Source organism: Diadema antillarum, unplaced genomic scaffold, assembly GCF_040938485.1.
Source record: "Diadema antillarum isolate AM-2024a unplaced genomic scaffold, OU_Dant_1.0 seq00000400_RagTag, whole genome shotgun sequence".
Taxonomy (NCBI): domain Eukaryota; kingdom Metazoa; phylum Echinodermata; class Echinoidea; order Diadematoida; family Diadematidae; genus Diadema; species Diadema antillarum.
Genome location: NW_027271391.1, coordinates 931,525 through 942,500, shown reverse-complemented (window position 1 = coordinate 942,500; position 10,976 = coordinate 931,525). Strand labels below are relative to the sequence as shown.

The window sequence follows — 10,976 nt, the reverse complement described above, 5'->3', positions numbered from 1 at the left end:
CACAATAGAATACTACTGCTCGCTTGTCTACGCTAGTTTTGTATACCCAGATTGAGTTTCAGTATATCCCGATTGTCTCATTCATACCTTTCTTGGTAGAGAAGATGAAAAAAAAATCAATTGTCAGTCAATACCGAGAAATGAAGCAATTTGTTCAATGTATACAAAATATAAAAGGACAAAGATAAAAGCACACGGATCTTGGAGCCTATACTGACTTCGGCACAGTTCCGTTTTCCATTTTTATCTAAATTAGCCGTTTTCGTCATCGCTTTTTGACTACTCATATGCACTGACCCGCATATTGTCATACCTCCTTGGTATGTGTATCTTTGTGTTTCTATTCATCAGTATACGGTTCAATAAAACTGAACTTGAAGAAAAGATAATATGTATAGTTTTACAGTAAATCACTGCGTAGCCTGCATGGTAGCAGTCCAAGCTTATTGTTCATCCAAAGACAAAAATAAAGAAGGAACACACACGTGTATTCATAAACATGGCTAATTACGGATACATTAAAGTACATATACAGTAATTTTGATAATCGTGTTGACTGTATACCATTATACACACAGAGTATGGTGTACGAGAAAGCTCTCCGCCTCTCTACACAAGCTATGTCAGGAGGCGCCATGTCAGTTGGTCAGGTGACCAACCTCATGTCAGCTGACGCCAGTAATGTAATGTTCTACTTTTTCAACGTGAACGAGATTTGGGCCATACCCATCAAGGTCAGTATGTTGCCATGGCAAAATCACCATCTATTTTATCTTTAAATCGTTGTTTTGTGCAGTTTTATACTTCCAACACAAAGTTTAAGAATATTGAGCAAATCGTTTATATACCTTTTACTGAGCCAAAACATAGCTGAAGGGTCCTCCGTATATATTTGACCTCCGTATTTTTACCTCAAATATGGACCCCATATTGAATTGGGAGATGCATCACTGTAATTTGTAAATAATATTGACGGTTCAAGGTTGGGACTGAAGTTACTTTCAAGCAAGACATACAAATGTGCAAATGTGCAGACAAATTTTTAATGTTATGGCATCATCCGCAACGGGGACACGTTATATGTTGATCACCACTCAACAACCATTCTTTCCACTTCGACTTTTAAATGCAAAAACAATAAACAAACAAACAAAACTCTGGGATCGTGTTTGAAATATTTTATTTCATCTTTATGACCAACAGTTAACACATTGCTAAGCTTTCGTCACATGTTCTTCATGCAAAAACTATTTCAAAATTAAAGTTGAATGGATCTAATTTTATGATAATGAGATTATGCTGTCCAAAAATAAACCTGTGATATCAAGTACACTTAGATTTTCCATTAGTGATTTCAATGTCACAGTACATCATGATTATACATCGGTGTAGCAAGGAGGTACTCCTTGGGTATAGCTTATTTTGTGTGCGTGTGTGTGTGTATGTGTGTGTGTGTGTGTGTGCGTGCGTGTGTGTGTGTGTGTGTGTGTGTGTGTGTGTGTATTTTTAATCGTACGTCCAGCAGTTTCTAGACGAGGAAACAAATTGAAGATCTCAGGGGCAATGTTTGGGATCATTTAGTTCCATTGCAAGCACAGTCATCTGATATCAGTTCAGTCTCAACTATGACTATTGTGTATACACATATATATATATATATATTTTTTTTTTTTTTTTGGGGGGGGGGGTTGTCTTAGAGTAAGAATTATGTATATGATGCCAAGAGTCACCCTACATCAAAGATGATTCGGCCTGATTTTTTTTCCAGATTGGTGTTGCGTTGGTCCTGCTCTACGGCCAACTCGGTCTTGCGGCCATCATTGCCGCCTCGTTATTCGTAGTAGTCATACCGCTGCAGACAATCGTAGCAACTATCATGGCAAAAGTCACAAAATCTGTTCTGGTGAGTCCTTGTCTACATTTTCCCCTCTTTCCTTTGTGGTTATAGCCTAACGATACAGAAAAGAGAAAACAAACAAAACAAACGCGGATGTGTGTTGAAAGCTGACCCATGTCCTGTATAGACGACAGCGTGTGAAGTTTGAGCGCATGAACTGTGTGCCCATATTGGGCCAGCGGGGGGCGGACAATGTGCAACGAGATTGTATATTAAAATTTTATATACATAGTTCAGAGAGACTTTGCACCTGATGTTAAGTGCCACTAGGCAGGGTATCATGGCTCAAAATTCCAGTGGAATCTTAAAAAAAAAGTGTCTCCTTACATTATTACGTTTTGATGCATGGTATCGCACGTTTGCAGATATCTTGTCTCAGTCTTTTTGAACGTGTAGTTTTTTGTTTGTTTATTTGTTTCATCGACCTCAGCAAACCAATACGGACACGATGGAATCATAGCAAATTGGCCAATATGCGTCCCATAAAAGAAAGTAAGGAATATAATCACGCCAAGTCGCATATGCTGGGAGCTCACATAAGTGTAAAAGGGGAAGTAAGTGGGTGTCTATTTATGTCTTCAATTGATTATGCTATGATTTGATTTATTCACAGAATGAGTATACAGACATTATACATTAATATATCTATGTCATATACATTTTTGTGTGGATCATCAGATCATCATAGGTCTATACATTCAAATTTTTCCTGAGACGTCCGGTAAATATAAATCAAATATATCATAATGTATACCGTACAGCAGCGGCGTAGCCAGGATTTCATCTTAGGGGGGGCGGTTAGTCTGCGAGGGAGCGAAGCGACCGAGCCCGAGCGAGCGGAGCGAGCGAGGGGGGGGGGGGGGGGGAGGGTGTTGGAGGGGGTGTCAGAACTTTTTGCATTTTGATGTTGTAAATGGTGCAATTTGATGCATGTTTTTGCGCGTTTTATCGACGTGAAACAGTCCCACTTGTTTATGGTAGCAGTTTATTTTGATGTAGATTATTATTGAACAATTTGCCTATAAAAGGGTATAATTTAGATACACTTCTTGTATTAATTCTTTTCACTGAATATCATGAACGCGACTGAACCCGAGCGAGCGGAGCGAGCGAGGAGGGGGGGGGGGTGCCGGGGAGGGTGTGGGAGGGGGGTGTCCCCCCTCCCACGGTAAGAACTTTTTGCATTTTGATGTTGTAAATGGTGCAATTTGATGCATGTTTTTGCGCGTTTTATCGACGTGAAACAGTCCCACTTGTTTATGGTAGCAGTTTATTTTGATGTAGATCATTATTGAACAACTTGCCTATAAAAGGGTATAATTTAGATACACTTCTTGTATTAATTCTTTTCACTGAATATCATGAACGCGACTGAACCCGAGCGAGCGGGGTTTCCCCCCTCCCACGGTAAGAACTTTTTGCATTTTGATGTTGCAATGGTGCAATTTGATGCATGTTTTTGCGAGTTTTATCGACGTGAAACAGTCCCACTTGTTTAAGGTAGCAGTATATTTAAGTGTAGATTATTATTGAACAATTTGCCTATAAAATGATATAATTAAAATACACTTCTTGTATTAATTATTTTCACTGAATATCATGAACGCGACTGAACCCGACCGAGTGGAGCGAGCGAGGGGGAGGGGAGGGTGTGGGAGGGGGGTGAGAACTTTTTGCATTTTGATGTTACAAATGGTGCAATTTGATGCATGTTTTTGCGTGTTTTAACGAGTTGAAACAGTCCCACTTGTTTAAGGTTGCAGTATTATTTCAGTGTAGATTATTATTTAACAATTTACCTATAAAATGGTATAATTTAAATACACTAGTCTTCTTGTATTAATTCTTGCACTGAATATCATGAACGCTGTCTGTTCAGCAATCAAACAGAAAAAGCATGCACACGAGGGTGTATAGATAGGGGCATATCCCCTGCCACACGAAGGTGATTTTGCGTTTTCAGACCTGAAATTCTGAGCGATCTGGTGCAAATTTTTGGTGCAATACTTTTTCATCGAAGTGTTAAAATCGCGGAATTTAGCTCTTATTCCGAATGTGCACCATCTGTGTGTACAGTGTATGTATAAAGTCTAGAGAGGTAGAGCTTAGGGGAAGGGGGATTCCCCCTCCCGCTCGTGGAGCTTTTGCGTTTTTAGAATTGAAATAAAGCGATCTGGGTATAGCCACAGTCTACTTCTATGCATGGCGGGGGGGGGGGGGGGGGGCGAGCAGGGAGACGGCGTGAGCGAGTGTTATCTCCACCCTTCCCTTCCGATGGAGCTTTTGCCTTTTTAAGTTTGAAATTGAGATATCTCGTATACGCATATTTGATGGAATCAACATTTGGGATATCACCAAAAAAAAAAAAAACTGATGGGGGGGGGGGGCTGAGGGAGGAAAGGGTCGATTAAAAGGGGAAATTCCCCTTATACATGAGGGAACCTTGAGTTTTCGGAATATAAGTGATAAGTCTTGTGCACTCAGAATTATTCATAATTTTTTTGTAAATCTAAAAAGTGTACTTAGCTAGGGAAAGAGGCACAGAGGGGGAGGGTTTGGGACGAGAGATTTTGCATATTTTGAATTGAAATTCAACGATCTTGTGCACACTTTGAGTGAAATATTTAAAAAAATATCTTATTTGATGAAAGGTTGCAAAGGAGACCCGCTTCATGTGCATGCATACAGTATACACGCATTTTTTTTCCGCCTCCCAAATCCCCGGTCAAAATCTTAGGGGGGGCGACCGCCCCCATCGCCCCCCCCCCCCCCCCCTGGCTACGCCAGTGCCGTACAGAAACACTATACAATGTATAATGCCCGTTCAGTTGTTTCAGAGTTAGGGATATAATAGAAGGAGAGAAAAAGGAAGATAAATGAAGAGGAAAACTAGAAGAGGGGCATACTCTATACATCATAAGGCTGCGTTCACATAGAAGTATACTATTCGGGTATTCGGGGCTCGTTTTCGAGGGCACGCGAATAGCTTGAATCGAACGATAGGATTTCCTCACACCGGTTCACGTAGGAGGGCACTATTCGAAAGTACCGAATAGCTGCGAATAGCATAGCAAAGTGGGAATCGAGCTTGTTCGATTTTCTTGCAGCGTATACCGTCTCTCGTTTATGAAATAATGACAACTTTGGTCTGGATTTGCCCTTTAGCAAAAATGAGCATCAATGTAGACTGACATTCTGATGCAGTTTAGAAATTGTTAAAGGACAAGTTCACCTTCATAAACATAAGGATTGAGAGAATGCAACAATATTAGTAGAACACATCAGTGAAAGTTTGAGGAAAATTGGACAATCGATGCAAAAGTTATGAATTTTTACAATTTTTGTGTTGGAACCGCTGGATGAGGAGACTACTACAGCTTGTGAGTCATATGCGTACAACAGCATGAAGAAAATGTAAAGAAAATTCAACATATTTTCACTTTTTTCGCATAATAATGGAGCACTTGACTTGCCTCTTTCTAAAGGTAGGGGGAATAATATTACCCGTAACATTTGTCGGTAACGAGTCGGGGGAATGTGTACTTTTTTCAAAAGATGAAATTTTGTGAAATTCTCTTTATATTTTCCTTATATTGTTGTACGCATGTGACATCTGAGTTATTCACACACTGCAGTAGTCTTCTCATCCAGCGGTTACTGCACAAAAACTTCAAAAATTCATAACTCTTGAACGGATTGTCCGATTTTCCTCAAACTTTCAATGATGTGTTCTACAAATATTGCTACATTCTCTCAATCCTTATGTTTATGAAGGTGAACTTGTCCTTTAATAAGATTTGCTGGGATGTAGGAGGAAGAAATCCTCACTGCATGGGATGGTGAGTTGACGGTGCGGGTGATGGTGTACTCGGTGCCCGAATAGCGAATAGGGGATAGCGAATAGCGAATAGCGAATACCGAGTACTTCTATGTGAAAGCAGCCTTAGGAGAGTTTAAGGTATCTGAAATTGAATAATTCTGGCAACATGGAAAGACTCGTTATATGTCTGTACGTGATATACGCATAACAAAATAAACATGTGAACCTGGGGTGTGCAAGCGAGAACCATGTGACTGTTATTGCTTTAACATATTTACGAAGAAGGACATTATTTACTTGTCTGTTAAAAGCATGTTTTGTTTGGCACATTCGTATTTCACGAGAAGGAGAATTCCAGATGTCAGGATCAGCATGTCGTATGGATCGGTGGGCAAAGGCTGTTTTTGGATTGTCTATAGTGCATGCTTGGAGAAGTTCTGGTTGGATAACTATGAATAGCTGAGCTAAAGTGGGACATGCTTAGCAAGTTGATGGGGAGTTCGTGGGAATGGAATGTGTACATAAATTCATAGCTGTCTTGCCAAATACAATCTACCGACACAAAGACCAGAAGCCATTAAAAGCGTCGTTTGACTGGATAATCTGTTGTTTCTTCTCAGAAAAGTAATCAATGGCCTTCCTCAAGTATGAGAGCAAAATGCCATGCACGCTACACGACACTTGACTCTGATCGAATCAAATTAAAGTTTCGTTGGATCGCATTGCATTTTTTTTCAAAAAAGTGATGTCAGTCAAAACACTATATTGAATACTGATGTGGTGTTGATGTCATCGTCTCACTGTTCTCCTTTTTTCATGAAGTATCAAAAATATGTTTTTTTTTTCATTGATTATGATGATGAAAAATATATTACGGTCATCGATACGGAACACTTGATTATCTGAATCAATTCGATGCCAAGGATATGATTTACTTTTCATTTATTCATGATTAAAAAATGTAAACCTATAATTGAATAATGACAATGATACCGCATCGCATTTGCATACGGGACCCTGACCGATATCACTACCAAGTATTTCGTGCAATCATGCAAAGTTTTGCGTTCCACACCTTTCATTTAAATTTGTAAGTGGTTTTGAATAAGTATTGCTTAATATCTTCACAAATCATGCGTTCAAAGTATCCCGCCTGCCTGAATAAACATTATTCTTCACGGGCTGTTTGTGATTGTGGCAGAATCTTTCATTCTAAAGGGTCATAGTATGTTATATACCAATTTCTTCAAATTAAAGAGGTTGCTTGCAATGCCAGACATTGACTTTTGCGAATTGTATTGTCAAAGGAAAGTTCTGATGCTCGCCTGAGGAGGTCCAACGAAATGCTAGAAGGAATCAGGCACTTGAAGCTGTACGGCTGGGAATTCCTGTACTACGAAACGATCAAAGCCGCACGTAACCGAGAGCTGCGGTACCTACTGAAGCTCTACATCCTCTTTGCAATCACGTGTGAGTTCAATTCTGTGACTTGTTTGAGTTTCCTCTCCGAGGGAGTGTCAAATTCGGAAGGAAATAGATTTAGATAGAAAGTATATAGGAAAGAAGAGTTTTTCAAAACAACCAAATCTATGTTCTTATCAGTGTTTTCTACGCTTGAAAAGATGACGAATTTTGACGATTTTGACGATTTCTATTCAAATTCCATAAAATCATTTTAGCCCCTCAGGTTGCCAACTTATTTAGAAAAACAAAATGTAATGAATATAAACAGATTACACTTGGCACTCATGGAGCACTAAACCACGTTGGAACACTATGTCATTCACAATGTTCGAAATTATTGTTTCTGTTCCCCGGACTAGCTACACTATTGTTTTAGCATTTAAAATCAATACAGCATTATATGCTGCAAATTCTGCAATACATGTATTTTCACCCAGCAAATGAAATGTTTAACGTACTCCATGCCATGAAAATGTACTTGCCTCTGAAACCTTTCTCATGCGCTCCTTTATGTTTCCGGATTTACTGGTATACGTGATCTAGAGCATTCTTTTCTATGTCGACATCAGCATTGGCAGTGAATGATGATTAATCGTACGGGAATGTACACTTCTTTTTCAATCCTCGGCAGTTTCAATCAACTCTGGAACACCTATTGTCGTGACATTGATTGTAAGTAAACATTCACAACCCATTCAATAATGCTTTATTTATACAGCAGACTTGGTAAAATATTGAAGCTTTGAATATTTCTGTTCATTCATCACATACCGAAAGAGGTTACATACAGTAGTACATTTCCATTACATTTCTGTAGTAGAATTTCAGACAACAAACGTCATTCAAATTCTTACATCGGTCATTATATGTATCGTGCTGAAAGACATGAGATTTTGGATACACTATGCATAATATTATTTCTTTAATTATTTGTGACTTATATATCTGAAGCTAAACTTCTGTGCTTGGGGCATGCAGATCCGGCCTCCCTCATGAATCAAACAGCACATCATCCCAGTCATTCTAGTTGTATGCACACTCCTCGAGATGAATGACGGTCTGCTCCACTTACAATTGTACCTTATAATGTGTAAATGTTTACACGAATAATACGTTTTTTTTTTTATAGATATACCTGGCGTATGTCTACATAAATGAGTTGTTAAAATATACCTGTATGTCTATATAAATGTGTTGTTCATAAAGTTTAGTTATCACTGATTTTTTTTATATTCTAGTTTAGTTGTCTTTGTTCAATTAAGTTTTTTATTATTGTACAAACGGACAAATTAAATAAACTGAAACTGAAATACCGGTCAAAGTAAAGCAATCCATTCGATCTTGATCAAGTAGGTATAATCATTCCACGTCTTCCATTAACTGAGTCAACAGAAGGTATTGTTAAGCATTCATATCACTCGACTATAGGTCTATTGTTATCCAGAAGGCATATACTCTTTGGCGCCGTACTATAAAGAGTGGTTATTGATTGCAAGATTGATATTTGTCATAGCTCAATGAACAACCATTTTGTTTAATTGAGCAAACCATTCATCAATCAAAACGTTTTACAGAACGGGTCTCCTTGATCCTCACATTTCGAAAAGCTGTCATATCATTCGCCTTTTCCTTTCGACACGCCACAGGCATTCGCCCTTTACACGCCATTGACCGGCACCCCACTAACGCCCGACAAGGCCTTCAGCAGCTTGGCCCTGTTCAACCAGGTCACGGCTCCTCTGTTCCTCCTTCCGTACCTCATCAACCTTAGCGTCAACTTCTGCACCAGCACCAAGCGCCTTGCGCGTTTTCTTTCGGCACCGGAGGTCGAGACCGGCATCGCGCCTCAACCATCCCGGGTGACGTCCACGACGTCGGCGGGGTCAGACGGCGGAGGTGTGAGGGGTCACCGCAGCAAAGGATGCACACCGAAGAGCTCGTTCGGCCTAGAAGGACTACCGCACCTTGACACCCTTGTCGAAAGTGACTGCGAGGTCGACGGACCTGATGAAGTGTTTCTGGTATGATGTTATCACGGGCACATCGTAAGACTATTATGTAATCATATTTCTTCATCCCCACAGTTGAAAATTGTCGCAACAACATAGAAAAGACTAAAATAATGGCACTTGGCGTAGGTTATTCTGCGAAGTACTTCTTCCTTTGAATTGTTAAATGCCGAACATGTTCTGTCCTTCTGTAGTCTTTTTTTTAAAGATTCTAATCATGCTTTCTGAGATTGGTAATTGAAATAAAACAACACTAAGAAAAACCTTTTCCTGACACTGGTAAATGTGCCAGTACTTTGAATTGAAAGATGTTGCAAATTATGTCAGTGTTACATGACAAATACACATCAAGTGGTCTATATGAAAGTACTTCTCTCATGTGTTGTTGTTATTTTTTTTTCTCTTCGTCGAAATACGGTAGCTTGTTTCAACTACATTATTTCTCTTCATTTTTTCCCCATTCTCTTCAGGAGAACCATGTTAACACGGTGGTAAAAGAAGTTATGTTTCGGAAAAGGGAGAGGCAGAGAAACGGGGCTGATTGCATAGCTTCCCTCATCAACCACAGCAATGGCGTGCCGGAAACACAGGTGGACCTTCCTCACAACATAGCTATCGCGGTGAGATAGCACACTTCATTCAGTTTGGATCTTTTCCAATAATACTTATTTCTTTCACCTGTCTTTGGCAGGTGCCGGAAACCGATGGGGAGGGGGGGGGGGGGAGGGCACACACAGAGGCACAGAGACACAAGTTTTTTTACTTTTAATATAAAAAAAACCTGAAAAACTCGAGAAAGAAATAAAAATACACACAAGATCGAGATTCTGCAGATTAAGATTCTGCAAAGTTGGGGATGGGTTGGTGAGGGGAAGGGAGTGTTGTTCCCCCCCCCCCAAAAAAAACAAACAAACAAACAACCCCCCAAAAAAAACCACACACACACACACACACACACACACACACAAGCACCCACGCTGGATAAAAATGTTCTGCTGTACCTTTGGCAACATCCTCCGGCTACTAACGAAAAAGGGATATTATTATCTAATCCGCCCCTATCATTTTGTAAGGTTGAAACAAATGTGGGTCATTGAAGAAAAAAAAAAGTGTCACCAAAACATGAGGTGTTGGAAGAATGAATGATACGGACAGGAAAAAATAGCTCGAAAGATGATAAGATGAACAAATTGGGAAATACTAAGTAATCATTTTGCGATATGCTTACTTCGATGAAAAGGTCAAAGCAAATAGAGCACAACGGTGTTCGATAGCACGTCATATGCTCTTCCTTTTAAGATCGATAAATGGTTCAAAGAGAATAACAATACAAAATGGGACCCTGCATTCAAACGGGGGTTGCACAAGTAAAACACAGCTGTTCTTTCTTAGATGTCTTCCCAACGCTCTAATAAAAGGGAGTTCATTTTCAAGACTTCCTTCCACATGGAAGCTTGGCTTTTCCATTTCATTTCCCAGTTCCTCGTCGAACTTTTTGACCAAACTTCCTGTCAATCTGTGTGTGTGTGTGTTTGTTCTAATTCATTACAGACGTTCATTAATTTCTCTTGACAATCTATCTTGTGATCATGGTGATAAGTTTTTTCTATTCTATTGACAGATTAAGAATGGCAGTTTTGTATGGGATCCGGAATCAGAACAGTCCGATATTCGAAATATCAACGTGGAATTCCCGAAAGGTATAATTTTGATTTGTGTACACGCACAGTCACACACACACACACACACACACACACATGGATATATATATATATATATATATATA

The 10,976-nt window shown here is 39.5% G+C and overlaps 1 protein-coding gene across 1 annotated transcript in view; it reads left to right on the top strand.

The window, feature by feature from the left end:
- LOC139732108 (ATP-binding cassette sub-family C member 9-like) overlaps nt 1–10,976 on the top strand; it is a 44,591-nt gene that overhangs the window by 8,119 nt on the left and 25,496 nt on the right. The window contains exons 5-11 of the mRNA XM_071642975.1: nt 579–734; nt 1,769–1,903; nt 7,025–7,187; nt 7,813–7,853; nt 8,828–9,202; nt 9,661–9,810; nt 10,812–10,890. Coding sequence (XP_071499076.1) covers nt 579–734; nt 1,769–1,903; nt 7,025–7,187; nt 7,813–7,853; nt 8,828–9,202; nt 9,661–9,810; nt 10,812–10,890 — 1,099 coding nt within the window. The remainder of the gene's footprint in view (nt 1–578; nt 735–1,768; nt 1,904–7,024; nt 7,188–7,812; nt 7,854–8,827; nt 9,203–9,660; nt 9,811–10,811; nt 10,891–10,976) is intronic.